General features: G+C 41.8%; 2 protein-coding genes across 4 annotated transcripts in view; both read left to right on the top strand.

Moving 5' to 3' along the window:
- Positions 1–110: 110 nt before the first annotated feature.
- On the top strand, positions 111–18,198 carry LOC139392240 (UBAP1-MVB12-associated (UMA)-domain containing protein 1-like). Of its 2 annotated transcripts, XM_071140080.1 has the most exons (5): positions 111–245; positions 420–448; positions 543–649; positions 8,598–8,677; positions 13,033–18,124. In XM_071140080.1, the coding sequence occupies exons 3-5, from the start codon at positions 565–567 to the stop codon at positions 13,333–13,335; spliced, it is 468 nt and encodes a 155-aa protein (XP_070996181.1). In that variant the 5' UTR covers positions 111–245; positions 420–448; positions 543–564; the 3' UTR covers positions 13,336–18,124. The 2 variants fall into 2 exon arrangements, with proteins under 2 accessions (XP_070996181.1, XP_070996182.1); XM_071140081.1 differs by lacking the exon at positions 420–448 and having other exon boundaries at positions 13,033–18,198.
- A 2,502-nt stretch (positions 18,199–20,700) lies between these two features.
- The window catches only part of LOC139391661 (glucocorticoid-induced transcript 1 protein-like), a 32,086-nt gene continuing 25,140 nt past the window's right edge, over positions 20,701–27,646 (top strand). The window contains exon 1 of one of the 2 annotated variants that reach the window (XM_071139075.1): positions 20,701–21,570. In XM_071139075.1, the coding sequence (XP_070995176.1) occupies positions 21,165–21,570 (406 nt within the window). In that variant the 5' untranslated portion in view covers positions 20,701–21,164. The remainder of the gene's footprint in view (positions 21,571–27,646) is intronic. The other variant, XM_071139074.1, reaches the window with a different exon arrangement.

Here is a 27,646-nt window from a genome sequence, read left to right as displayed (position 1 = left end):
ATAACCAAACACCCGAATCCAAGCGATATATTGCGGTATAACCATTGTAAAACGGATCAGAATTAGATCATGATCGAAATTGTTTCTACACGGACCATTTATAGGACAGGAATGACCGGAAACACATAAGACACAATAACAACAACACAACATTGTTGAGATCTTGAAATTGCATAGATCATCTAACAATAGCAAAATTGTATGTTACTTTACTCAACTTTTTAAAGAAACCTAACACTGGTAAGGTAAGTCATTTGCATTTGTTTGATAAAAACCGAACTAACTAGACGTTAGAAAGAGCCGCTAACGTCAGTTCGCTGGTCAAACGTGACATTTGATACTTCGGAAGTTACAATGATATCAAACTGAAAGTCACATTGTATATAGTTCTGATATTACAATCTATGATCAACTTTCAGGCATAGTCCTAGGTTCTACATACATAAAGGTAACAACAGCAGAATGTTTACTGCATTTTATCATTCCAAGTGTCGTGATGATGTTGCAATATGTGGTCTTAGTTGTTTTTTTCGCCTTTGCAGACAGCGTAAGGAGTCAGTCAGTATGTTCAGTTTTTTCGGACATCGTAATAAAGACTCTTCCAAGAAGTCATCGACAGAGGGGGATACAGATGGGTTCGTGATAATCGGTGAGAAACACACGAAACTTCATCTTGCTGAATTTGTAAGAGTGAGAAATGTAAATCTGCTATAGGCACTCAACGTCTAGATGCAGAACTTTGAGGTTTCAGGCCATCCTACTGCTCAGTAGGCTCCGGTCAGTTTGGAAACCAACACTCACCATTTAACAAGTTGGGTGGAACACACACACAAAGTAATGCTGTGATTATTATTTAATCCGTGAAATGTGTGGGTTCCACAATGCTCTTCTGGTTGTACAAATCTTGTTTTATAAATCTGCGAGTGGTCTCTAAATGGCGGCTGGGCCTCTCCTGATCACCTACTGATATCACCCAGAACAATGCTTTGGGGGTTGTGTCTCAGATAGTTGCACACAATGTTGTCATTGTGTCCAGTACTATTTTATTATAAAATTGTATTTGAAATGTTTCAAATTGCTGTACACATTTAGTCAAGAACATAGGCATATATTTTGAGTTTCTTGTTCCTTTTTTACATTTAAATGAACCTTCTTTTTTATCTCCAAGACTAAATCCTGAACCTCTACTTTGTAACACTAAGCTTCAAAAAGGGTTTCAGTCCACGTACACTAAACAAAAATATAAACGCAAGATGTAAAGTGTTGGTCCCATGTTTCATGAGCTGAAATAAAAGATCCCAGAAAGATCCCATACACACACAAATCTTATTTTGTGCACACATTTCTTTACATATCTGTTAGTGCGCATTTATCCGTTGCCAAGATAATCTGTTTTTATCAAGAAGCAGATTAAACAGCATGATCATTACACAGGTGCACCTGTGGGGACAATAAATGGACACTCTAAAATGTGCAGTTTTGTCACATAACACAATGCCACAGATGTCTCAAGTTTTGAGGGAGCGTAGAATTGGCATGCTGACTGCAGGAATGTCCACCAGAGCTGTTGCCAGATAATTTAAGTTCTCTACCATATGCCACCTCCAACGTCGTTTTAGAGAATTTGGCTGTACGTCCAACTGTATTCACAACTCCAGACCAGGACCTCCACATCCAACTTCTTCAGCTGCGGGATCGTCTGAGACCAGCCACCTGGACACCAGATGAAACTGTGGGTTTGCACAACCGAATAATTTCTGCACAAACTGTCTGAAACAGTCTCAGGGAAGCTCATCTTGCTTGTTGTCTTGACTGCAGTTCAACGTTATAACTGACTTCAGTGGGAAAATGGTCACCTTCGATGGCCACTGGCGAAGTGTGCTCTTCATGGATGAATCCTGGCTTCAACTGTACTGGGCAGATGGCATTGTGTGAGCGAGCGATTTGCTGATGTCAACTTTGAAGAGTGCCTCATGGTGGGGTTAGGGAAGGGGGATACCTAGTCAGTTGTACAACTGAATGCCTTCAACTGAAATGTGTCTTCTGCATTTAACCCAACCCCTCTGATTCAGAGAGGTGCTGCCTTCATCAACATCAACAGTGGGTTAACTGCCTTGCTCAGGGGCAGAATGACAGATTTTTACCTTGTCAGCTCAGGGATTCGATCCAGCAACATTTGGGTTACTGGCCCAAAGCCCTAACCACTAGGCTACCTTCTGGTTATGGTTTGGGCAGGCATAAGCTACAGACAACGAACACAATTGCATTTTATCGATGGCAATTTGAATGCAAAGAGATATTGTGATGAAATCCTGAGGCCCATTGTCATTGTCATGCAATTCATCCGCTGCCGTAACCTCATGTTTCAGCGTGATAATACACGGCACAATGTCGCAAGGATCTGTACACAATCTCTGGAAGCTGAAAATGTCCCAGTTCTTCCATGGCCTGTATACTCACCAGACATATGTCACCCATTGAGCATGTTTGGGACGTGTACAACAGCGTGTTCCAGTTCCCGCCAATATCTAGTAACTTCACACAGCCATTGAAGAGGAGTGGGACAACATTCCACAGGCCACAATCAACAGACTGATCAACTCAATGCGAAGGAGATGTCATGCTGCATGAGGCAAATGGTGATCACACCAGATACTGACTGGTTTTCTGATCCATGACGCTACCTTTAGGTATCTGTGACCAACGGATGCATGTGAAGTCCATAGATTATTTAAATTGACTGATTTCCTTATATGAACTGTAACTCAAATCTTAAATTATTGCACGATGCGTTTTTATTGTTTTTGTTCAGTGTAGTTTTAAGTATGTCACCAGCATTGAATAATGTCTTTCAACACTTCCTTGAGGTTGAGATGAACCTGAAATGAAAGTAAGGCATTGCACAACAGTTTTCTGGTGCTCATGGGCATGGTAATTTTGCATAATATAGGATTGCTACATTCTTTACTGAAAAATGAAGGTAAATCCTGCCAATTTTGAAGGTCCAATGCATCAACCTCCTTTTTAGTACCTTTTCAAATTCTAAGCCTCAAATAATGAAAATGTTATTGTAAGTCAGGAAGCTCCCTCCCCCTCTTTCCTCTACCAGTAAAGAGCAGTATAATTGGCTCTTTAAAAAACGGCTTTGACTGGTAGCCCTGCTGGTGGACCTGGGTTAAAATACTACTCAGTCATTTCAAATACTTTAGCTGGGCTTGATTGGGCTTGCCTGGTGCAATGGAACCAAAGTAGTCACAAAAGTGCAAATGCAACCCATCTGGCACTCCAGGTAGGTTAAAGCTAACGCCAAACGCATTTAAAGTGATTTCAAATAGTACTTGAACCCAGCTTTGGCTGTTGGTGGAGCAGTAGACACAGATGGTCAGGAGTTTGTTTCTCTTGGCAGACAGAAGAGAGCCAGTCTCAGAGCCAATGTTTCTTCCCAGATAAAGTAGAAAGAGTCTGACTGAGCTCACAGACGTTCTAGTGTAAACCCAATGACTGTGCTCTGTTTAATCACGTTCTCTGTTCAAAGACGCCAATGACTGTGCGTGTGTTTTTGTAAGGAAGGAAGGGCTCAGTCAGATGGCTGATGAGGAAACCAGGGAGTTTGAAAGGTGAATCACCATAATGGAATTAATAGATTTACTCTGGGTGTAATGAATGTTGATGGGAGTTGTGGTTGTACTTTAATTGAAAGCCATTGTTAGGCTAATTTGTCCAGCTGCATTGAACATGAACATTCATAGACAATTTTCTGTAGATTTTTTTTTTTTAATGACTTTTTAAATAGTTTTTACTGTATAAACGTTAATTTAAAAAATAATCTGTGAAGGTTAGCTACGTGTTTTCCCTGAAATCTGCCATTCACATTTGTCGTTCGCACCACAGCCTCTTTTCACGTTATGCTCTTTCCTGGTACTGATGGCTCCAGACCGAAGGAAGCAGTTCTTACAAAGCTGATCTGTGGGGCTTTGTCTGGGTCTGTATGGCCGTGGGCATATCATCTGTATGGCAGCGGGCATATCATCTGTCTGGGTCTGTAGGGCAGGGGGCATATCATCTGTCTGGGTCTGTAGGGCAGGGGGCATATCGTCTGTCTGGGTCTGTAGGGCAGGGGGCATATCGTCTGTCTGGGTCTGTATGGCAGGGGGCATATCGTCTGTCTGGGTCTGTAGGGCAGGGGGCATATCATCTGTCTGGGTCTGTAGGGCAGGGGGCATATCGTCTGTCTGGGTCTGTAGGGCAGGGGGCATATCGTCTGTCTGGGTCTGTATGGCAGGGGGCATATCGTCTGTCTGGGTCTGTATGGCAGGGGGCATATCGTCTGTCTGGGTCTGTATGGCAGGGGGCATATCGTCTGTCTGGGTCTGTATGGCAGGGGGCATATCGTCTGTCTGGGTCTGTATGGTAAGGGGGTGGATATCATGTGCCACTCTAACCTTTCACTTTCCCAGCCAGCAGCCTGCCGGTTGTGTAGATTCAGGTTGAGGCTGTGGGAGACAAACCCTGCCTACTGGGATTTTCCGTTGGGATTGGGAGGCTGGCAGCAGGATCCTCTCCTCTCGCCTCCATCCACATTTGGTTATTCAGGCAGAAAGAAATCCTCATGGGGAAAGCGGGCGAGCGAGCGAGAGGAGGCAGGCAGTGCATTCAAAAATGAGACCCCCCCCCCCCCCCCTCTTTTAATGACCCCCCCCCACACACACACACACACACACACAATGTACAGTAGAATTAACACTGAAATTGTGAAAATTATGATAATCACCTTTTAGTGAAAGAGCTGTTATTTTTATGCCTGGGTTTTCAGCCTCTTTAGGTTTTGGCCCACAGCATGACTTCACAGTCTGATTGTTCAGACCAATAACCAGTCATCTTTTATTTGCGTTTGTATCCTCCTACATTGAAGGGGTAAGCGGGGTAGACTTTAGACTATCTGCCAGTCAGGGCTGTATATGCAAATATATACAAATTTGTATCAACACGCCCACATGACCATACTAAGCATTTCTATGGCAAAAGGAAGCTCAGGGAAATAAATGACAAAAAAATATATTATTTTCATGAAATAAACACACACAGTGTGTTTACACGACATTAGACATACAGTGTGATTTTTAAACATTTCATAAAAAAAGATTGCATGCAGTCTTTTAAGGGGAAAAAATCTGCAGACTCCACCCCTGACGCTAGATGGAGGGATGGCTCACATTTGTCAGGGGCCATGGAGTTTAATCTCATTTTACCTCAAAAGATTAGCTAATTAGCTATTACAATAACAACGAATTCCTCTTCCCAGTCTAAGCTGTTCATCTGTAACACCACATTTTTTTGTCCTGTCAGATGGAATAAGATGAGATAATAAAACAAATCCTATCTCCCTAGTCATCTCTGTGACGATCCAAGTCGAGGGCCTTCAGTCCCTCAAAGGCAGGATGTGTGTTTGCACATCCCTGTCTGATGCTGACACTCTTGAGGAGTGGGCCTGGTTGACTGCTGAAGTCATGAGCAGCTGCCTGTGCCTTTTCTGGGAGCCAATCTCCCTCTCTCACAGGCTCTAAGCCCAGTCGGTAGACAGACAATAGCCTTACTTGTATTTGGATGGCTGTCAGTGTCTACTGTCTCACGACAGTTGAAGTTGTCTCTTTCACTAACTTCTTGTTCAATAAGCCTACACCCCCACACCACATTCATTTTAACCTTTGTCCTCAGCGGTTGTGTTTTTGTGTCTGAAGTCTTTATTTATTTAGCTCAGATAGTAGGGCACTCAGTAGCAAATGCCACTGTTTTCCAGGGAGTCCTGAAGTCATTGCACGATGCACACCCTTGCATTACTTGTATGTGAGTTCATAAGTGTTTCAGTCATTGATCACTGGTCGCTTAAGAGAAGATTGTGACTTAACCCATCCAGAAAATAAACCTGAGGCTAACGGTGTCTATCATTAGTAGAGCTAGTTTGTTCTTTCCTATCTGGACTGGCAGAGCTGTTTTAAAAGAAGCCTGCTAGCCTGACAAGCTGCATGTCATTGTCAAGGTCCACACTCTAAGCAGGTCACACAACTCCAGCACGAATCATGACATAACGTGATGTCATTGTCAAGGTCCACACTCTAAGCAGGTCACACAACTCCAGCACGAATAATGACATAACGCGATGTCATTGACAAGGTCCACACTCTAAGCAGATCACACAACTCCAGCACGAATCATGACATAACGTGATGTCATTGACAAGGTCCACACTCTAAGCAGGTCACACAACTCCAGCACGAATCATGACATAACGTGATGTCATTGACAAGGTCCACACTGCACAGAGCAGGTTGATGCAGAATGTAACTGTGCTCCTTTTCATTCCTCTTCGCTTGTGTTAAGTTGATCAGCTCATGATCCAAACCAGAACGTTATAAGCCTCTCTCCTTCCCTGACACTGTTTAGACAAGATTTTCATTTTGACGTCCTTTAAAGATTTTGTTGTTGTTGCCAGTCCAGTTTCCACTGGCAGTTATCCAGACACACAAAGTGAAGGTATTTTCACGATGTTGAACGTGAAAACGACATGCAGCCTTACAATAATGTGAAGTCAAGTACTACCGAACTAACCTGTCCTCTGTATCGTAAAGCAGAGATTGTGTGTGTATATTTATTTATTTATTTATTTTTTATTTATTTATTTATTTCAGTACATTCGCTTGGTTATCCCTCTCTCCTTCTGAAGGATTTAGTAAATGGGAGAGAAAAATTCCTGCACGCTATTGAGCAGACGGATGCATGCTCTGTGTTTTACTGGGGCGGCAGGGTAGCCTAGTGGTTAGAGCGTTGGACTAGTAACCGGAAGGTTGCGAGTTCAAACCCCCGAGCTGACAAGGTACAAATCTGTCGTTCTGCCCCTGAACAGGCAGTTAACCCACTGTTCCCAGGCCGTCATTGAAAATAAGAATTTGTTCTTAACTGACTTGCCTGGTTAAATAAAGGTAAAATAAAAAAATAAAAAAAATAAACTGACAGAGATAGGGAGTTAGGGCCTAACTGCCTGTATGTGTACTCTCATGCCCAGAGAGAGAGGCCTGTGTCTAACTGACTGAGTCCAGAGACAAGGCCAGAGACATGTACAATGCTGACAACACATAAAGAGGTGAATATAGGCTAGGTTTACTTTACATGGCATTATTTAGATGCCCTTGTTGTCTTAGGACTTGCACTGCTTGCTGTGGAATAATGAGTGCTTTGTAGGTGAACAATGCTTACCATGCCAAGAATTAATTCACAGATGTGGATGGAAATGTGGGCTTGTCAGAAAATTGAGGGAAGAGCTAGGGATATTTTTGTACCTGTAGACCTGAGGGGGGAAATCAAAGCTATAAATTCAAGGCATAAAAGGCATATATTATATTGCATAATTCTATACCTCAAACATGGATGGATATATGAATATCCATCATAACAATAAATTAAGACAATAGACAAAATATTTGTATTAAAATAAAAATAATCTGAGCTTGATGTTAGTGAAGCTGAGAGACATTGTACTACTAGACTAGAGTGAGCCGATAGATCCCATTGTTCCTGTGCAGAGTAGAGTAACCTTTGTTTTGTCAGGGTGCTCTGGGCCTCAATTCCCTCTCATGGAGATAATTTAACCCTCTATAGAGAGAGACGTTGGTGGACTGGAGACGCACTGAGCTCCGATCAAAGGAAGCTGGTGAGATCAGGGAGGATGACTCCATGCTGGAGAGTGAGTTTACTCCCAGAGGAGAGGGGTAGGAGTGGAGATGGAAATGGTTACAGAGGGGAGGAAAAAGGGAAGGAGGAGAGTTTGAAAAGTGTTTATCTGTGGACATTGACAACATGCAGTCAATTAGTCTAGTTACTAAGGCCTGGTAGTTGTCCCCCAGATGACATGATGCAAGAGGAATGGGGTTGAGAACATAGGCTAGGCTACACCAGAGAGAGGGTTGGGAACATAGGCTAGGCTACACCAGAGAGAGGGTTGGGAACATAGGCTAGGCTACACCAGAGTGAGGGTTGGGAACATAGGCTAGGCTACACCAGAGTGAGGGTTGGGAACATAGGCTAGGCTACACCAGAGTGAGGGTTGGGAACATAGGCTAGGCTACACCAGAGTGAGGGTTGGGAACATAGGCTAGGCTACACCAGAGTGAGGGTTGGGAACATAGGCTAGGCTACACCAGAGTGAGGGTTGGGAACATAGGCTAGGCTAGGCTACACCAGAGTGAGGGTTGGGAACATAGGCTAGGCTAGGCTACACACCAGAGAGAGTTGCAGGTGTGTTCTGGTCCACGTAGTGCTCTGTGGGACTGTATTGCTGTGTTAATGCTGTGTAATCTATTAATGTGATCAGAAGGCCACTCTACTCGTTAAACCACATCTAATCACCCAATTGACCTGGTTGTCCCAATGAAGGAAAAAATACACCAGTCAGGCTAATAACTTCTGTTACGAAGACCATTAGGAAAGTAGGACTTGGAGAGGGTTCTAGTAGTGGGACTCATGCACATGTATGTTGATGAAGAATCTAGGCCTACGCCCACAGTGTACACAATGACTCTTGTTTTTTGTTTTTTTCTCTCCAGGAGAAACTGTTGAGGAACAGAGGCAGAAGATCCAAAACATCAGCAAACCATCATGTAACGTCATTGTGCAACCATCAAAGGTGATTGTCTTTATAACCAGGGGACGGCGCTATGCAGAACATACAGTATAACACTCCGTATGGTATCTGGTCGAAAATAGCACACCATATAGTCATTTAGGACGCAACATGGGTTGCGTTACTCAAAACTGCCAAGATGTCCGTCTTGAATGTGCTGTACCAGGAAACACAACTGTTGTAGACTTAAACGGACAGCAGTGAGACTGACTGACTTAAAGCACTGTGAGTTTGCTTTCTTCTTCCCTGTCTGGCCTAGCTCATCCTGCCTGCATACATACTGCCTACAGTCTGCTGCTGCTGTGTTGGTGACAGATGCTGAGTGGCATGGGTGTGATCCTGTAAACACACAGAGGCTTGCGGGCCAACGAATGCCATTACCATTCAGCATGCTCCATGCCTGCTACACTGGGTCTGGACTGCAGTCTGGACATATGGTGGCTGTAGAAAAGCTCTATTGTGTTGCTGCTAGTTGTCCGTATGATCTGGTTAGGGCTACTAGTCCTTGAAGTTGCCTGTGGCCATTATGAGTTTAATCAAGGGCAATATGTCAATGGAAGCTGTGTGTGTTGAATGTCATATGGTGACATTGCACTGCAGCTTGGCTCCCGTAGTTCAATGATTGAGATCTACGGTGTGCCGTGCCCTGCCCTTTCATGTTGTGCACATAGGAAGTTACAGACCCTTGACCTTCATACAGTACAGGCACCTACCTACAACACTATAAACCTGTCCTGCTTCAGGGTGGGCTATATATGACAAATCGAGAGGGACAGATGGTGGGACACTACCTACAGTGTTCTGTATTGGTTGTAACAGAGGTTATATTAGGCTATAGTGGTTAAGGTTTAAAAATATGAACTTACTTTATATGTGAAGTGGTAGAAGTTATAAAAAATAAGGAAAAGACAGCACACTGCTGTTCATGCTCCCAGGTGAGTCCTCGTCATCATCGTGTTTGAGAGCACAAACACTCAGACTCATTAAAGGATGTTTCCGTGGTTACGTCCCAACTGAATGTTATGTTAATTGCCCCAGTAAATGTATGTACAAATTATGTGTGAGTGAGCAAATCGTGTGTGTGTGTGTGCGTGTGCATTAGAGGTCGACCAAATTATGATTTTTCAACGCCGATACCGATTATTGGGGGACAAAAGAAAGCCGATACCGATTAATCAGCTGATGTTTAAAATGTGTGTGTGTGTGTGAATATATATATATATATATATGTGTGTGTGTGTGTTATATATACACATTTTTGTAATAATGACAATTGCAACAATACTGAATGAATATATATATATATATAATATATAATATATATAATATATAATATATATATATATATATACACATTTTTGTAATAATGACAATTGCAACAATACTGAATGAACACTTTTATTTTAACTTAATATAATGCATATGGGCTTTTGGATGGGTGTTCTTAAGGTGATTCCTATTTTTGATTTAGCTGTTGCTGACTCCATGCTTACATCTTTATCACAAATAAGACACCTTGCTTTCCCTGGTGCCAATTCCATGTAATACCTACACTGGTGCTCTGCTTTTCTCTGCCATCTGTAAAACACACACACAGCTCTGAAGTGACAATGATACTGAAGAGTCTGCTTAGGAGACAAATACTCTCAACTGTTTGAATAAAAATAGAGTTTAAGTTACCTGTGATGAATGTTGAAAACAAAAACTGTAATTTCTATATGCAGGAAATCCTATTTTAATAATGGACATGGTAAGAATTGACTACCAAAGTGCGAGTCATAATTCCCATGACACCTTCTAGTAAAATCTGAAAAGCGGTTATTTCATCTATTCCATAGGATATTTTTTAGATTAACTTAAAATAAGGTCTGTGTTTCGTGTAGGCTTACACCACCTTGCCAATTTTATAACTGTGTAGATATCCATAGGACAAAGTAACTGATCAATATTGGCTAAATATAAGCGAAGATCATTTTTTTTGTAGAGTGGATTTATGAAAATATGTTGACAAACGTTACCTAGTGAGATTTACACAGGTACCAAGGTGGTTTAAGCACGAAACACAGACCTTATCTGAAGTAGATCAAGACATTCTCTATGGAGATGAACGGTAAAATAACGAAGGAAGTTCAGCCGCACGTTATTACAGGAATTATAACGCGTCGACTATTTCTCTCTAAACCATATACCTTTGACTATTACGAGCCTGCTGCTGCCTACCACCCCCCAGTCAGACTGCTCTATAAATATCAAATACGAGCCTTAGGTCAAATCCGGAAACGATCACCCGTATTTTATCTAACGGGTGGCATCCACGAGTCTAAATATTCCTGTTACATTGCACAACCTTCAATGTTACGTAAAATTCTGGCAAATTAGTTCGCAAAGAGCCAGGCGGCCCAAACTGTTGCATATACCCTGACTCGGCGTGCAATGAACGCAAGAGAAGTGACACAATTTCACCTGTGTCACGAACCGGCTCAAAGCCCGTAACAAAAGGGAGACAACGTGGAGATAAGGAGTAACAAAACATATATTTATTAAATAAGTACAATATACAATAGTGTGTGCAATCAGTAATCAGTAGTGTAAGTGAGTGTTTTGCATGCATGAATGTGATAATGCAGGGTGTTGAAAGGTGCCAAAGCAAACAACCAAAAGGCCACCAAGATGCACAACAAAATCTAGAAAGGTGTCTGCATGGAGAGAGTCTCCTCCATGAATGTGGAAGAGGTCTATTTATCCTGGGACACATCGGGCCCAGGTGTTTCCCATGTAGCTGACGACCCTCCCAACTCTGCCCACCGGCATCCTAATAAGGAAACAAGAACAAAGAGCGAATACGGCAGACAGAGTGGGATGGTCGTCACACCTGGTTAATATTGCCTGCTAACCTGGATTTATTTAGCTAAATAAGCAGCTTTAAAAATATATACTTGTGTATTGATTTTAAGAAAGGCATTGATGTTTATGGTTAAGTACACATTGGAGCAACGACCAGTCGTTGATTGATTGTTTTTTATAAGACAAGTTTAATGCTAGCTAGCAACTTACCTTGCTAGCTAGCCTCCTCGTGAGGCAGGTGATTAGAGCGTTGGACTAGTTAACTGTAAGGTTGCAAGATTGAATCCCCCGAGCTGACAAGGTAAAAATATGTCGTTCTGCCTCGTTCCTAGGCCGTCATTGAAAATAAGAATATGTTCTTAACTGACTTGCCTAGTTAAATAAAGATTAAATAAAGGTGTAAAACAAAATTGGCGCCCAAAAATACCGATTTCAGATTATTATGAAAACTTGAAATCGGCCCTAAATAATCGGCCATTCCGATTAATCGGTCGACCTCTAGTGTGCATAGAGACAGTTCAAATATTGAAATAGGTCAATAAAGAGAGACGTTAAACTCGGGCTGTGTAGGTATTTTGTTAGCAACTTATCAGTCGTATTGCTTGGGGATAGAAGTTGTTCAGGAGTCTGTTGGTGTCAGACTTGATGCACCAGCATTTCTTGCCGTGCGGCAGCAGATAAAATAGTCTGGCTTGGGTGGCTGGAGTCTTGGACGATTTTCTGGGCCTTCTTTTCTCACCGCCTGATCTAGAGGTTCTGGATGGCAGGGAGCTCGTCCCCAGTGATGTACTGGGCTGTCCACACAACCCTCTGTAGTGCCATGCGATCGAGGGTGGAGCTATTGCCATACCAAGCAGTGATGCAGCCAGTCAAGATGTTCTCAATGGTACAGCTGTAAAATCTTTTCAGGATTTGAAGGCCCATGCCAAACCTTTTCAACCTCCTGAGGGGGAAGAGGCACTGTCGCGCCTTCTTCACAACTGTGCATGTGTGTTTTGGGCCATTTTTAAGTCTTTAGTGATTTGGACACTGAGGAACTTGAAGCTGTCTACCTGCTCTATTGCCGCCCCGTCGATGGGGCTGTGCTCGCCCCCCCCAATTCCTACAGTCCACAATCAGCTCCTTGGTCTTGCTTATGTTGAGGGAGAGGTTGTTGTTCCGACACCATATTGCCAGGTCACTGACCTCCTCCCTGTAGGCTGACTCATCGTCGCCGGTGATCAGGCCTACACCATTGTCAGCGAACTTGATAATGTTGCTGGAGTCGTGTGTGGCCACACCTTGTGGCTTCCTTCCTTAAGACTTCGCAGAGCTCTGAAACATCATCTTGACCGTGTCATGATACTGTTTTGTGTTCGATCACTAGTGTTTTAGTTGCAACCTACCCGCCCTTAAAAATCTGTTTTCATGTTTGCCAAAAATGTGCCACATTAGTGTTCCTTGTCATGTGTAACCTACACTTGTTTCTAAATGTAATGCCTGAAGGTGGACATTTTCTCTCCTCTTCTCCCCAGTCTTCCAGTGCAACACCTTCCCAGGCCCACCACTCTCCAGCCCCCGCTCCACCTTCCGTGATCGCCCCATCACCAGGGCCCATGTGGAAGCCCCCTGCACCCATCGTGGAGGCCCCACCGTCTCTCCCAGAGCTACTAGGAGATGTCCCGTTCACCCTGGCCCCCCATGTCCTGGCCATGCAGACAGGGGGTCCCGGGTTCCTCTTTTCTGAGATGCTGATGTCCCCCCGAGACATCAACCACAACCTGGCCTCCTTCACTTACGATTTCACCCTGGAGAACTCTGTGCTCTGTGACCATTGACCTGTCTACTTTCTGACTGTATGACCTCTGACCTTTTTGATCTGTCAACCTCCTCCAATACCAACCCTTTGTCAACCCTGGGTCGTGTTCATTGGGCAGCAAACAGAAGAAAACATACTGAAACAGGGCGGGACATCCTGGGCTTGCCTAATAAGAAAGGCACATTTTTGTTTTTAGAGTTTAGCTACATGTGCTCTACTGAACACAACCTTGGACTGTCTTGTCTCGTTACCATTCAGGTTTAGTTTCAGTTCCATGGGGCTCTGTCTGAGAATGGCAATACTATAATTAATAATAAACCTGGTTCTGGTGATGATCAGCATTAGGTGGGGTCAAAACTGCACCTGCCTGCAGTGATGTAGGTACACACAGTATGTAGGTAGATGGGTACACAGAATTCCACCTTTTTAAGATTGCAGATTAGGAATGCTAGTTAAGCATGTTAATCACTTGCTGATGCATGTCATAGTAGTGCTGGTTCACTGTTTTAAGTGTGTGTGTGTCAGAAGAGCGTTAGCTTCATGTCGGATGATAGGAATGCTTGAACATAGCTGAGGCTTGCGTTGAAGAACAGAGTCAGGGTCTAGATTCAGCTGTTGTTGTTGGTTTAGGAATCACTGATTCACCTTTTGGGTTTGCACTAATGTACGTACCAGACAGATTTCAAATGGAATCTTAGGAAGGAAATGACTTCTTTATCTGGTTACGTTTTTTACCCTGGTGTCCTCACCTTTGCCAATGACGTTAAGAATATTTTAACAAGACATTTCCAAAAAAGTTTGTGTAGCATAAGCATTTCTACAATGGAACTTTCTAGCTTTTTGATAATGTATTTAAAATGTAAGAATATATACCCCCTAATTTACAACAGTTATTTTCAGGAGAGTGGCCTTCTCTTTTGGTCATCTTCAGCATGATGTCATCATGTGTTGTAACCTCCCAAACATTGTATTTGTTATTTATTCTGAACTAAGTTTCCTCTAGTTCTCATGGCACAGTTCAGATTTGACTGTGTTTCAAGGTATCCTGTAATATACAGTGCCATCGGAAAGCATTCAGCATAACCCATAATGACAAATTGAAAACAAATGTATTGATATTGAGCTCCGGTGCATCCTGTTTCCATTAATCATCCTTAGATGTTTCTACAACTTGATTGAAGTCCACCTGTGGTAAATTTAGTTGATTTGGACATGATTTGGAAAAGCACACACCTGTCTATATAAGGTCCCACAGTTGACAGTTCATGTCAGGGCAAAAACCCAGCCATGAGGTCAAAGGAATTGTCCATCGAGCTCCGAGGCAGGATTGTGTCAAGGCACAGATCTGGGGAAGGGTACCAAATAATTTCTGCAGCATTGAAGGTCCCCAAGAACACAGTGGCCTCCATCATTCTTAAATGGTAGAAGTTTGATACCACCAAGACTCTTCCTAGAGCTGGCTGCCCGGCCAAACTGCGCAATTGAGGGAGAAGGGCCTTGGTTGGGGACGTGACCAAGAACCCGGTGGTCACTCTGACAGAGCTCCAGAGTTCCTCTGTGAAGATGGGTGAACCTTCCAGAAGGACAACCATCTCTGCATCACTCCAGCACTCAGGCCTTTATGGTAGTGGCCAGACGGACGCCACTCATTAAAAGGCACATGACAGTCCGCCTGGAGTTTGCCAAAAGATGCCTAAAGACTCTCAGACCATGAGAAACAAGGTTCTCTGGTCTGATGAAACTAAGATTGAACTCTTTGGCCTGAATGCCAAGCGTCACATCTGGAGGAAACCAGGCACCATCCCTACAGTGAAGCATGGTGGTGGCATCATCATGCTGTGGGGATGTTTTTCTGTGGCAGGGACTGGGAGACTAGTCAGGACGAACGCAGCAAAGTACAGAGAGATCCATGATCCATGATTAAAACCTGCTCAGGACCTCAGACTGGGACGAAGGTTCACCTTCCAACAGGACAACGACCCAAAGCACACAGTCAAGACAACACAGGAGTGGCTTTGGGACAAGTCTCTAAATGTCATTGAGTGGACCAGCCAGATCCCGGACTTGAACCCGATCGAACATCTCTGGAGAGACCTGAAAATAGCTGTTCAGCGACACTCCCCATCCAACCTGACAGAGCTTGAGACGATCTGCAGAGCGGCATGAGAGAAACTCCCCAAATACAGGTGTGCTAAGCTTTAGTGTCATATCCAAGAAGACTTGAGGCTGTAATCGCTGCCAAAGGTTCTTCAACAAAGTGCTGAGTAAAGAGTCTGAATACTTATGTTAATTTATTATTTCAGTTTTGTTTATTTTTTTTTACATACTTTTGCAAAAATGTATAAAAACCTGTTTTTGCTTTGTGAGTTGTGTGTAGATAAGGATTTAAAAAAAATCTTTTAGAATAAGGTCACAAAAAAAGGTGGAAAAAGTCAAGGGGTCTGAATACTTTCTGAATTCACTGTATCTATATACTGCATTGCAGACTGGTAAGCAAATTATCTTGTGAACAATTACACATTCAGTTAACTCTCAATCAAAACTTTTGGACTGCTGTATAAATTACCAAGAGAAGCCACATTATGTTGCATAATAAACTGTTTATTTTATGACAATTATTTTGAAGTTAACTAATTATGAGTAGTTAACTCACAAGACAACCACTCAAGAATCTGAAAAGATGGCTCATAAGTTGCACTGGTATTTTCACTGCAATGTTGTGGTATTCCACATCATGTGAAATCATCCACAGATGCTGCGTTTGTACAGGCAGCTCAATTATTATTATTTTTATTTTATTTTACTAATCAGATCAGCTCTTTTGACAATAATTGGGCAAAAAAAATCTGATTTTGGCAGCCTGTGTAAAGTTACTTTCTACTGTATACATTAGGAAATGTTTGGTATTGACCCTCTCTGGACAATCCTTTGCTATGCATAGCTGTAAACCAAGTGTATTCTGTCTGTCTGTGTTAAACGACACTGTGGATTTTCCCAGGCCTCTTCCTCTCTTTGTCATTCAATCACTGACCTAACCTTGCATGTTGATTTTGTTTCACAGGCATGGAAATACACTGCTCAAAAAAATAAAGGGAACACTAAAATAACACATCCTAGATCTGAATGAATGAAATATTCTTATTAAATACTTTTTTCTTTACATAGTTGAATGTGCTGACAACAAAATCACACAAGAATTATCAATGGAAATCAAATTTATCAACCCATGGAGGTCTGGATTTGGAGTCACACTCAAAATTAAAGTGGAAAACCACACTACAGGCTGATCCAACTTTGATGTAATGTCCTTAAAACAAGTCAAAATGAGGCTCAGTAGTGTGTGTGGCCTCCACGTGCCTGTATGACCTCCCTACAACGCCTGGGCATGCTCCTGATGAGGTGGCGGATGGTCTCCTGAGGGATCTCCTCCCAGACCTGGACTAAAGCATCCGCCAACTCCTGGATAGTCTGTGGTGCAACGTGGCGTTGGTGGATGGAGCGAGACAAGATGTCCCAGATGTGCTCAATTGGATTCAGGTCTCGGGAACAGGCAGGCCAGTCCATAGCATCAATGCCTTCCTCTTGCAGGAACTGCTGACACACTCCAGCCACATGAGGTCTAGCATTGTCTTGCATTAGGAGGAACCCAGGGTCAACCACACCAGCATATGATCTCACAAGGGGTCTGAGGATCTCATCTCGGTACCTAATGGCAGTCAGGCTACCTCTGGCGAGCACATGGAGGGCTGTGCGGCCCCCCAAAGAAATGCCACCCCACACCATGACTGACCCACCGCCAAACCGGTCATGCTGGAGGATGTTGCAGGCAGCAGAACGTTCTCCACGGCGTCTTCAGACTGTCACGTCTGTCACATGCTCAGTGTGAACCTGCTTTCATCTGTGAAGAGCACAGGGCGCCAGTGGCGAATTTGCCAATCTTGGTGTTCTCTGGCAAATGCCAAACGTCCTGCACGGTGTTGGGCTGTAAGCACAACCCCCACCTGTGGACGTCGGGCCCTCATACCACCCTCGTGGAGTCTGTTTCAGACCGTTTGAGCAGACACATGCACATTTGTGGCCTGCTGGAGGTAATTTTGCAGGGCTCTGGCAGTGCTCCTCCTGGTCCTCCTTGCACAAAAGGCGGAGGTAGCGGTCCTGCTGCTGGGTTGTTGCCCTCCTACGGCCTCCTCCACGTCTCCTGATGTACTGGCCTGTCTCCTGGTAACGCCTCCATGCTCTGGACACTACGCTGACAGACACAGCAAACCTTCTTGCCACATCTCGCATTGATGTGCCATCCTGGATGAGCTGCACTACCTGAGCCACTTGTGTGGGTTGTAGACTCCGTCTCATGCTACCACTAGAGTGAAAGCACCGCCAGCATTCAAAAGTGACCAAAACATCAGCCAGGAAGCATAGGAACTGAGAAGTGGTCTGTGGTCCCCACCTGCAGAACCACTCCTTTATTGGGGGTGTCTTGCTAAATGCCTATAATTTCCACCTGTTGTCTATTCCATTTGCACAACAGCATGTGAAATGTATTGTCAACCAGTGTTGCTTCCTAAGTGGACAGTTTGATTTCACAGAAGTGTGATTGACTTGGAGTTACATTGTGTTGTTTAAGGGTTCCCTTTATTTTTTGGAGCAGTGTATATACTTGTTTTCTTTTGTATTTTGGGGAGATTTAAGTTTGAGTAACTTCAGTTTTTTTGGTTTACTTGGATGTATTTTGGGGGTTTACTTACAAAGTGGTTCATTTATGTGGTTGTGCATGTTTGCTATTAACAATACATTGTTTTTTAAATGATTTAATTATCTTGCCCTGCTGTTTATTTTTTTGTAATTGAACTGAGGTTTCTCTAAAGGTGGTTGACCTGTAAAAGCATGAGTACTGTATTTTTATTAGTAGTAGTAGCTACTACATAGGAAATATGTTTTTATTGGGTTAGAATATGTTTTACATGCCCAATAACAACATATCCTCTATCTGCCCTACTTACCTGCTTCTGTTTTCATAATGGCAGTACCTGAGCATCAGCCAAGTATTTGCACATTATCCTGATATCATGTACCAAGTACTCAGTGTTGGGGAAGCTACTCTGAAAATATTGTTACCAATTACTTCACACTGGAAGAAAGTAAGCTACACTAAAGCTACCCTTAAAAAAATATATACACTTTACTTCACTAAAGATATTTTGAAATTGTAGTCCACTACATCCAAATGTAAATCTGAAATGTCATAGTTGAAAAATGTCAAGAACAGATCCCTCTGTTGTCCGATGTTAACAGAATGTAATTTGTTATATTAATCAAACTATTTTTTAAGTGAGAATTGGACAGGTCTGATGCTGATTTCACCCTTATTTTATTTTTGCTAAAAGAGTAGTAGAGTTTAGTTCTAGTAGTTAGCTACTCCACTACATGGCAAAAAAAGTATTTAACTACTGAAAATACTACCTTGATTTGAATTTAGTTCAACGACCACCAAGCTACTTCAAAATGTAGGTAAATTACTAGTTGAACTACATGAAGTTCACTACTCCCCAACACTGCAACTTCAAAGTCATATTAAGAGTTTATGAAGGATGTTACATGCAATAGTACATCCGGAAAACCTCAACATTCAGTTGTGGTTTCTTTGAAAATGTAGCCTACATGTGAAGAAGTTTGAATGGCACTTTAAAATCAAACTATTTTACATTGTGGTATATCTGGAAAGTTTACACCCCCTTATTCTGAACCCGGTCTTCAGCGCTACCTCTTTTTCAGTCCTTGTCCAATGCCTTTTAAATCGAATAGTTTGCAAAATATTGTATTTTCAGCTGTTTGAAGCTGCTGTACAAAACCAAAAGTAAAAGATGCTAAAGACAACTTATAGCGCACATGGAACAGATCTACCACTTCTTAGACTTGCTTTCAATGAGAGTGACATACTCTATGACTTATATTTCTATGTGAATTTGGTCGGTCACCCAAAAAGTTACATATTGCAGCCAGTGGTGGAAAAAGTACCTAATTTTCATATTTGAGTAAAAGTAAAGATACCTTTAATAGAAAATGACTCAAGTGAAAGTCACCCAGTAAAATACTACTTGAGTAAAAGTATTTGGTTTTGAAATATACTTAAGTATCAAAAGTAAATGTAATTGCTAAAATATTCTTAAGTATCAAAATCAAAGTATAAATAATTTAAAACTCCTTATCTAAAGCAAACTAGATGGCATTATTTACTTGTTTTTTATTTATTTATGGAAAGCCAGGGGCATGCTCCAACAGTCAGACAATATTTACAAACCAAGCATGTGTTTAGTGAGTGTGCCAGATCAGAGGCTGTAGGGATGACAAGGGATGTTCTCTTGATAAGTGTGTGAATTAGACAATTTTCCTGTCCTGCTAAGCATTAAAAGTGTAATAAGTACTTTTTATGGAGGAAAAAGTACATACTTTTCTTTAGGAATGTAGTGAAGTAAAATTTGTAAAAAATATAAATAGTAAAGTACAGATACCCCCAAAAAACGACTTAAGTAAAAATAATTGAAATTACTACTTAAGTACTTTACACAACCGATAGCAACTGTAACATTTATTTTGGTTCTGTATCCGCTTTGTTTTTCAATCGTATATGCATTTGATTGTGAATCAGCTATACATATATATATATATATATATTTTTTTTTGTATGTTTAGCCTAGTGGTTAGAGCGTTGGACTAGTAACGGAAGGTTGCAAGTTCAAATCCCCGAGCTGACAAGGAAGGTTCTGTCGTTCTGCCCCTGAACAGGCAGTTAACCCACTGTTCCTAGGTCGTCATTGAAAATAAGAATTTGTTCTTAGCTGACTTGCCTAGTAAAATAAATAAATTTAAAAAAGAACTTGATCAAATTTGTACAAAAGCAGGCTATTAAAAACAAGTTAAAAAAATATTTGTATTATTATTGTCTTGTTGGTAGTGAAAATACATATAGGGCTTAGTACTTTATAAAACTGTAATACATGTGTTAGTGTAACAGTATTGCTTCTGTCTGTTACATTAGTACAGCAGTATGTGGATTTTTAGGAGGGATCTAGCTACAGTATTGTAATATTTCAACTGTGCTGTGGATGTTTCAATTTACGTCGATTGGGTATAAGAATAACATTGCAGTTGTCAACAACAGAAACCCAGACGACCTTTGTTTTTCTGAAGATTGTGCACCACCCATTTCTCTGAGATTTAACTCTGCAACCAATCGCTTGCTCGAGAGCAGTCTATCTTCAGCCAACTTCAATGAATCGATTGGAGGATGCATAGTGTGCCCGATGACCTCGTCCTTCTATTATAATATTAACCAATCAGAGGTTTACAGTGAGTTATTTTGTCCCGCCCTGGTCTGTCAGCCAGTAGTTTGCCAGAGGAGGGACACTGGAAAGGGATTGCGCGTTGGAAGACAGACGACACAGAGACATAGCTAACTAGCTAGCTATGTTGTTATAGCGCTTTTATAAGTGAACTTAGTGATTTAAATAGTTTTGTTCGATATGAAAATGTTTAATTGAGTTTTTCGAGAATGCATATTTGTTGAAACACTTCAACATGGACAAGTAGAAGAAAAAGTGAGAAAATGTAGTAGCTAAGCTAACGCTGGGCAGCTTATTAATAACTAAACTCAACTGGACTTTTACAAGAACAAATGTTCCAGCTTTTTTGGGAAAGTTACCAACTTGCTTTATCATGTAACATTGATATATTTGAGTAAACAAACGAAAGTACTCGCAAGTAACTTGAGGCTTATTCAAGATTTAACTTTGTATATTTGTTTTTGCCAAGTTTGTGAACTGGAAGAGTTGCACTGTGGCAATCAACATAATGTCAACAGCATCATCAGCAACCAACTCAACCCAACAGCAGCAACAGCGGGTCAAGCGAAGCGGTGACAGCGGGGTCTCCCCAACCATCTCTCCGGCCGGCTGCAGCAACGGCAGCACCACCACGATCAGGTTGCAGCCTATTCGTGCCACGGTGCCATACCAGCTCTTGCGTGGAAGTCAGCACAGCCCAACCCGCTCCTGCTCCTCTTCCTTCACAGTCGCGAGCAACACAGAACCGACATCGACGTCCCCTTGCAACAGTCCCTCCAGCCCGACGCAGCTGCTGCTCGCGAACCCGGGTGGAAACGGCTCGGTGGAGGGCAGGCTGGTCGCAAGGCAGAGACGCTCGCCGCCGGACAGCAAGAGCTCACCTGAGCGGTGTCCGATCTCGCCTGTTTTCAAAGGTGCAGTAGTGCCGTTTGCCCACCATTTATTGCATCCAAAGCTAGACAGGCTAGCTGTTGCTATAGCTAGCAAGCTAATTGGGTCAGATCGGGGTCTCTGCTAGACGCATCAGCATCACTAGCACGCAAACACTTATTGTTTTGCCCAACATTTGTGTGTTTATAGACCAATCCAGATATAGCAAATAACAAACCTAGCTAACCCTGAAAATGCTGAAATTTATTGCGTATGTCATATGAATTATTATGCACCCAGTATCCAAATGTTGTCATGTTCAAATAATGAATTGGCATCGAGGCGATGCTTTGAAACCAGATATGTACTATGTTGTTTGATTTGCAAACTACTGCTTTGGGCTTTCGATTTCTGTATCCGTGGCTATTATGGTGACGATGCAGTTACTGTACCTCCAGGCCAGCGCGCGGCAGTTGGATAAACACGACTTGTTCGTCGTATTAAAATAAATGAATAACTGCAACCACATCGGCGGACATGTTAAAAGTATTCAATCAATATCATTCATGATTAGAGTGACATGGAAATGTATTTAGGTATTTTCTCTGAAATGGACGCTTGTTTACCAGCGCGAAGGAATGGAAATAATTACGTCGTTGACTGGAGAAGGTCGCGCGCTTATGGCAACACTGGGGCCTAGCAGGAGCGAGCGCATCTCGAGACGTAAACACGATAATTCGATTGCAAATATGAGTGCTGCTCTTGCTCGTTGTAAATACGTTTATCTAAAGCTGTAGTGTTATTTGCCACCTTAGAGTCAATTGCACTCTCCTGTATTTGACAGGTAGGTAAATACATCTATCTAAGAGGTGAAATGTGATTAGGGAGTGCTATTCTTTCCCAGAACTTATGATGGTATGGATTCTTGAAGAGGTAGAGACTGTATTCCAATCCATTTATTTTGCTACCAGGTTCACAATATGCTCTCTCTGTGCACCCTCTCTCAAAATAGGAGACCTCAGTAGCCTAGGTGTGCAATGCGGATTCTGCAGGTTTAGTAGGACTGTCTGCTGGTAGTAGTACTGATTGAACAGCGGGATACCACTGCCCAGACCCCTAGAAAGCCTTGACCTCTCTCCATGTCAAGCTAGATATTATGGATGCAATATTGTGAGGTCACTGATCACCACAGATTTTCTGTACTTTTTAGGTCGGGGGCATTGGACAGGGGGCACCACGACTGGGTTTGAATGGAAAAGGAGGCCTTAACATGTCTTATCATGCAATCTCTTAAAAACCATATGATATTCAAATGGCTAGATTTCTCATCTTTAACAGTTTGTAATTTGTACTGTAGTATTTATGAATTTGAGCTCAGGTCAAGCATGTAGGGTCTAGTCTCCAAAGAATGACAAGTGACAACCACATGATAGAAAAAGTAATTTGATACCCTCTGTGTTAGTATGCCATGTGTATGCAGTCATTGTTGATGGCCCTATGTGTTATGCAGTCATTAGAACTCATCTATTAACATTAGAGGTCGACCCATTATGATTTTTCAACGCCAATACCGATTATTGGAGGACCAAAAAAAGCCGATGCCGATTAATCTTAATCGTCCGATTTTTAAAAATGTATTTATTTGTAATAATGACAATTACAACAATACTGAATGAACACTTATTTTAACTTAATATAATACATCAATAAAAATGTATTTAGCCAGGTTAACCCACCGTTCCTAGGCCGTCATTGAAAATAAGAATGTGTTCTTAACTGACTTGCCTAGTTAAATAAAGGTATACATTTATTTTTTTAAACTGCAAAATCGGTGCCCAAAAATACAGATTTCCGATTGTTATGAAAACTAGAAATCGGCCCTAATAAATCGGCCATTCCGATTAATCGGTCGACCTCTAATTAACACTATTTAGTTCCTACATTAACATTAAGAACTCCCTGAAAAACACTGGTCATTGTTACTGAGTGGACTATCCTGGTTAAATAAATGAAATGAGGTAGTGCTTTGGGCCCAGTCTGTGTTGGTTATGCAACTTGCACAAGTCTGTGTGTAAGTAGGTGTTTGTTTGATAATGGGTGACAAGCAGGCAAGCTCACACTCTGGTTTGTCACTGCTGAAAGCGTTCCTTGGTTCAGTGTGGCATGTTCTGACATTCCATCTCATTAAAAAAAGGTAATGTTCTGAGAGATGACATCATCATGCTTAAAGACCAGGAAAACCCCTGGAGAGACACCACAACATTCTCATTCATCTTGACTCAAAGGCCCTTTTAACACACAACCTTTAGCTGAAACTAGCTTATATGAACCAAAAATAACAGGAAGGTGTTTAAAACCATCTGTTTAAAGTTGATTGACACTCAGTCAGTTCTGTGTCGGAGGTAGGCCTATATCCTATCTATGGCTTTCTGCAGAGACAGGCCTAACTCATTGCTACAGGGTTGTTATGTTAAGGCAATGATTTTGTACTGCTTCAACCTAACATATATATGTTAGGGACATGAGTTGCTTGCATTTCCATAGCATATTGAATCTGGGCTCATATTCCACCATGTATAGAATAATCAATACCTTGTTGTATAAAAAGGATGGATGTTATGGTTACAGGTCTTTAAGCGTATAGCTTGTAAAGCAGGTTTATAGAGGACTGCAGGCTGGGAGTGATTTAGAATACATTACTCTGGCATGAACAGCTTTAATGTAGCCGTTTTATCATTAAACCTTTTATCTTCAGGTAGTAAGTTGGGGGCAGTTAAACTTTCTAGCAATTTCTTGTAGTCACCCCTTTATGGCCGCTTTCCTGGACACAGATTAAGCCTCATTCTGGTCCAGGACTAAAAAGCATATTCAGTGGATATTCTGCATTCAAAGTGTTTCTGTGCCCGAGAAAATTGCCCCCCGTGTCAAGTTATGAACAAATGGGACAGTGAATATGTTGACGTAGGCATTATATAATCTAGTCTATGTTCCTTTTGACACCTGAAGTCATTACCTACAAGGGACTTGTGAATTCTGTCCAGGTATAACTTCAGAGAGAGCGAGGGTTGTAAACTACGCTGAAAAGTGTGTGACGCAACAGTTAATGAGCCAGTTCACGACGCTCTCGTGAAGCTGTAAAACAAAGACTTGGCAGCTTCCTGTAATAGGCTTGGCATTAAAGGAACACAACACAACAACAACCACCTACTTCCTGATGAAAGGATCCATACTGCAGATCTGTGAGCTACGTCCTATATTAAGCTAGTGCACTACTTTTGACCAGAGCCACAGCCGTTCAAAATGGCACATAGTGCACTACTTTTGGACAAATCTATAGGGCTCTGTCATGCTCAGAGCTTGTTCTGCTAGTGACAGTCTTTGTGCGACCCTGTGCTGAACTGTCAGCCACACTTAAAGTGAGAGAGGGATTATGAGTGATTAACACATGACATCATCACCTTGAACTGAGAACACAACCTGTCTCTCTTCCAAACTCCAATATGGGTCAATGTTGCCTTTAAATAGTAAGGGGTTGAATGAATGAGTTAGTCGTGCAGATAGAGAGGGATTGCGTATCTTGCATGAATGCTGAGCATTCAACCTCTGGAAACACTAGGATTGTGGGTTCAATTCTCGCGTGGATCACATAGCCTACACACACTCAAAATAGTGGCTTTGGATAACAGCGTCTGCTAAGTAGCATGTGTTATTGTACTATTAACCTCCTTTTGTAAACCGTTTAATACTGTACGGATACACAGTGAGAGTGATTTCATCACCTTTATTTAAGAACTATCATTTTGAATCATCACATACTTTTCTGTCACCAATGTCAAATAAATGTCCCATAGCTTCTACATAAAAGGCTTTCATCTTGGCTAGAGAAGCTTGTATCTGCGACCAGACCCAAATGTTAGGCTATTTCAACTTATTTCTTCCGTTGTTTACATCTCTATTTTTGGCCTGGCAGAAAAATCATTGAAATTTCCAGAAAGCATATGCACACAGGGCATCATTCCAAAGTGGGAATATGTGTTTTTCTTTCATTCTTGTTTTATGGTATGATGACGGGTGCTCTAAATGTAGAGGCCTGGTTGGACTGACACCCCAATGCTAACATTTATTTAAGTTAAATACAAAATGTATAACTAAAATATAGTTGCATAAGTATTCATCCCCTTTGTTTAGGCAAGCCTACATTAGTTGAGGAGTACAATTTAGCTTAACAAATCAAATAATGAGTTACAAGGACTAATAATAGATGTTGACATGATTTTTTGAATGACTAACCCTTCCTCTGTCCCCCATACATAGAACGTCTGTCTGGTCCCCCAGTCAAGTATTGAATTTCAAGCACAGATACAACTACAAAGACCAGGGAGCTTTTCAAAAGCCTCATAAAAGAGGGCAGTGCTTGGTAGATGGGTAACAATAACAAATCAGACATTGAATATCTCTTTAAGCATGGTATAGTTAATAATTATGCTGTGAATTATGTATTAAACCACCCTTACACATCAAAGATACAGTCGTCCTTCTGAGCTGAGCTGCAGGACAGGAATGAAACTGCTCAGGAATGTTAACAGGAGGCTATTGGTGATTTTAAAACAGTTGGAGTTTAATGGCTGAGATGAGAGAACTGAGGATGGATCAATAACATTGTAGTGACTGAAACAGAGTGAAAATAAGAATACAAATATTCCAAAACATACAACAAGGCACTAAAGTAATACTGCAATTAAAGGAAAATAAATACACTTTTTGGCTTAAATGCAAAGCCTTCTGTTTGGGGAAAACCCAACACATCCGTGAGTAACTGCCACCTTATTGTCAAGCATGGTGGTGGCTGCACCATGGTATGGGTATTCTTTATTTAACTAGGCAAGTCCATTAAGAACAAATTCTTATTTACAATGACGGCCTACTCCGGCCAAACCCGGACAACGCTGGGCCAATTGTGCGCCGCCCTATGGGACTCCCAATCACAGCCGGATGTGATGCAGCCTGGATTCAAACCAGGTAGTGCAGTGACGCCTCTTGCACTGAGATGCAGTGTCTTAGACCACTGCGCCACTCGGGAGCCCACTCGGGGTATGCTTGACAGCGTCAAAGACTGGAGAGTTTTTCAGGATGCAAAGAAACAAGATGGAGCTAAGCACATTCTAAATTCTAGAGGAAAAGCTGTTTATGTCTGCCTTACACCAGACACTGGGAGAGGAATTCACAAATCTCTTATGAAACTTACCCAAGAAGACAGCTTTAATGGCTGCCAAAGGTGTCTTTTTCATATGTTATTTACTCAGGGGGGTGAATACTTATGTAACCAAGCTATATTAGTGTTTTATTTTTCATTCATCTTTAAAAAATATTTCTTCCACTTTGACATTACAGAGTATTTTAAGAAGATTTTTGACAAAAATTACAATTAAATACATTTTAATTACAGGTTGTAACGGTAAAATGTGGAAAAGTCTAAGGGAGTGAATACTTATGCAAGCCACTGTAAGTAGCCACATAATGTAAACCTGTGCATTTTCCCCCTGGTATGATAGATTGGTGAGAGATATGCTATAGTAATGGTTACATTATAGTCAATATGCTATTGTAATGGGGGCTATAACCATATTAGGGTTATTGAATGACTTGAGACTGGTTATTGCATGTTTTAGTTGTTGTTTCTGTCACATATGTAACCTAGGCTTAAACCTGTGACATTGTCCTGTTAGGATAGATTTTCCATATGTAAGCCTGTGTTCCCTTAAACATTGTTCTGGTGTGATGTGGGAGAGTTTCTCCGTCAGTCAACACCATTCCTTTCTCTCTGTTCGTTCCCCCGGTAATTGCCATCTATCACCTTAATCTAAGTCATTGTGGGTGTATTTGATACATAGTTGGTCCTTGCCTCACCAATGTTCAGCAGTAGGTGTTAGCCTATGGCCTGAGGAGAAAGTATGTAGGTTTAGAAGTGTCTTTCTAACTGCCATGACGTGTCTAGTACTGTATTGTTGTAACTGTCATGTGGCTTTATTTAACAGGCTTACTTATAGTAGGCCTATTCCATATAGTATCGTATTCTATATTTTCCAGCTTTGTTTAACTATTATTTTTAAAACTGACTGC

The sequence above is a fragment of the Oncorhynchus clarkii genome, chromosome 32 (genome assembly GCF_045791955.1).
Source record: "Oncorhynchus clarkii lewisi isolate Uvic-CL-2024 chromosome 32, UVic_Ocla_1.0, whole genome shotgun sequence".
Lineage (NCBI taxonomy): Eukaryota > Metazoa > Chordata > Actinopteri > Salmoniformes > Salmonidae > Oncorhynchus > Oncorhynchus clarkii.
The sequence above is the reverse complement of the archived record's forward strand: the minus strand, read 5'-3'. Positions and strand labels throughout refer to the sequence as shown.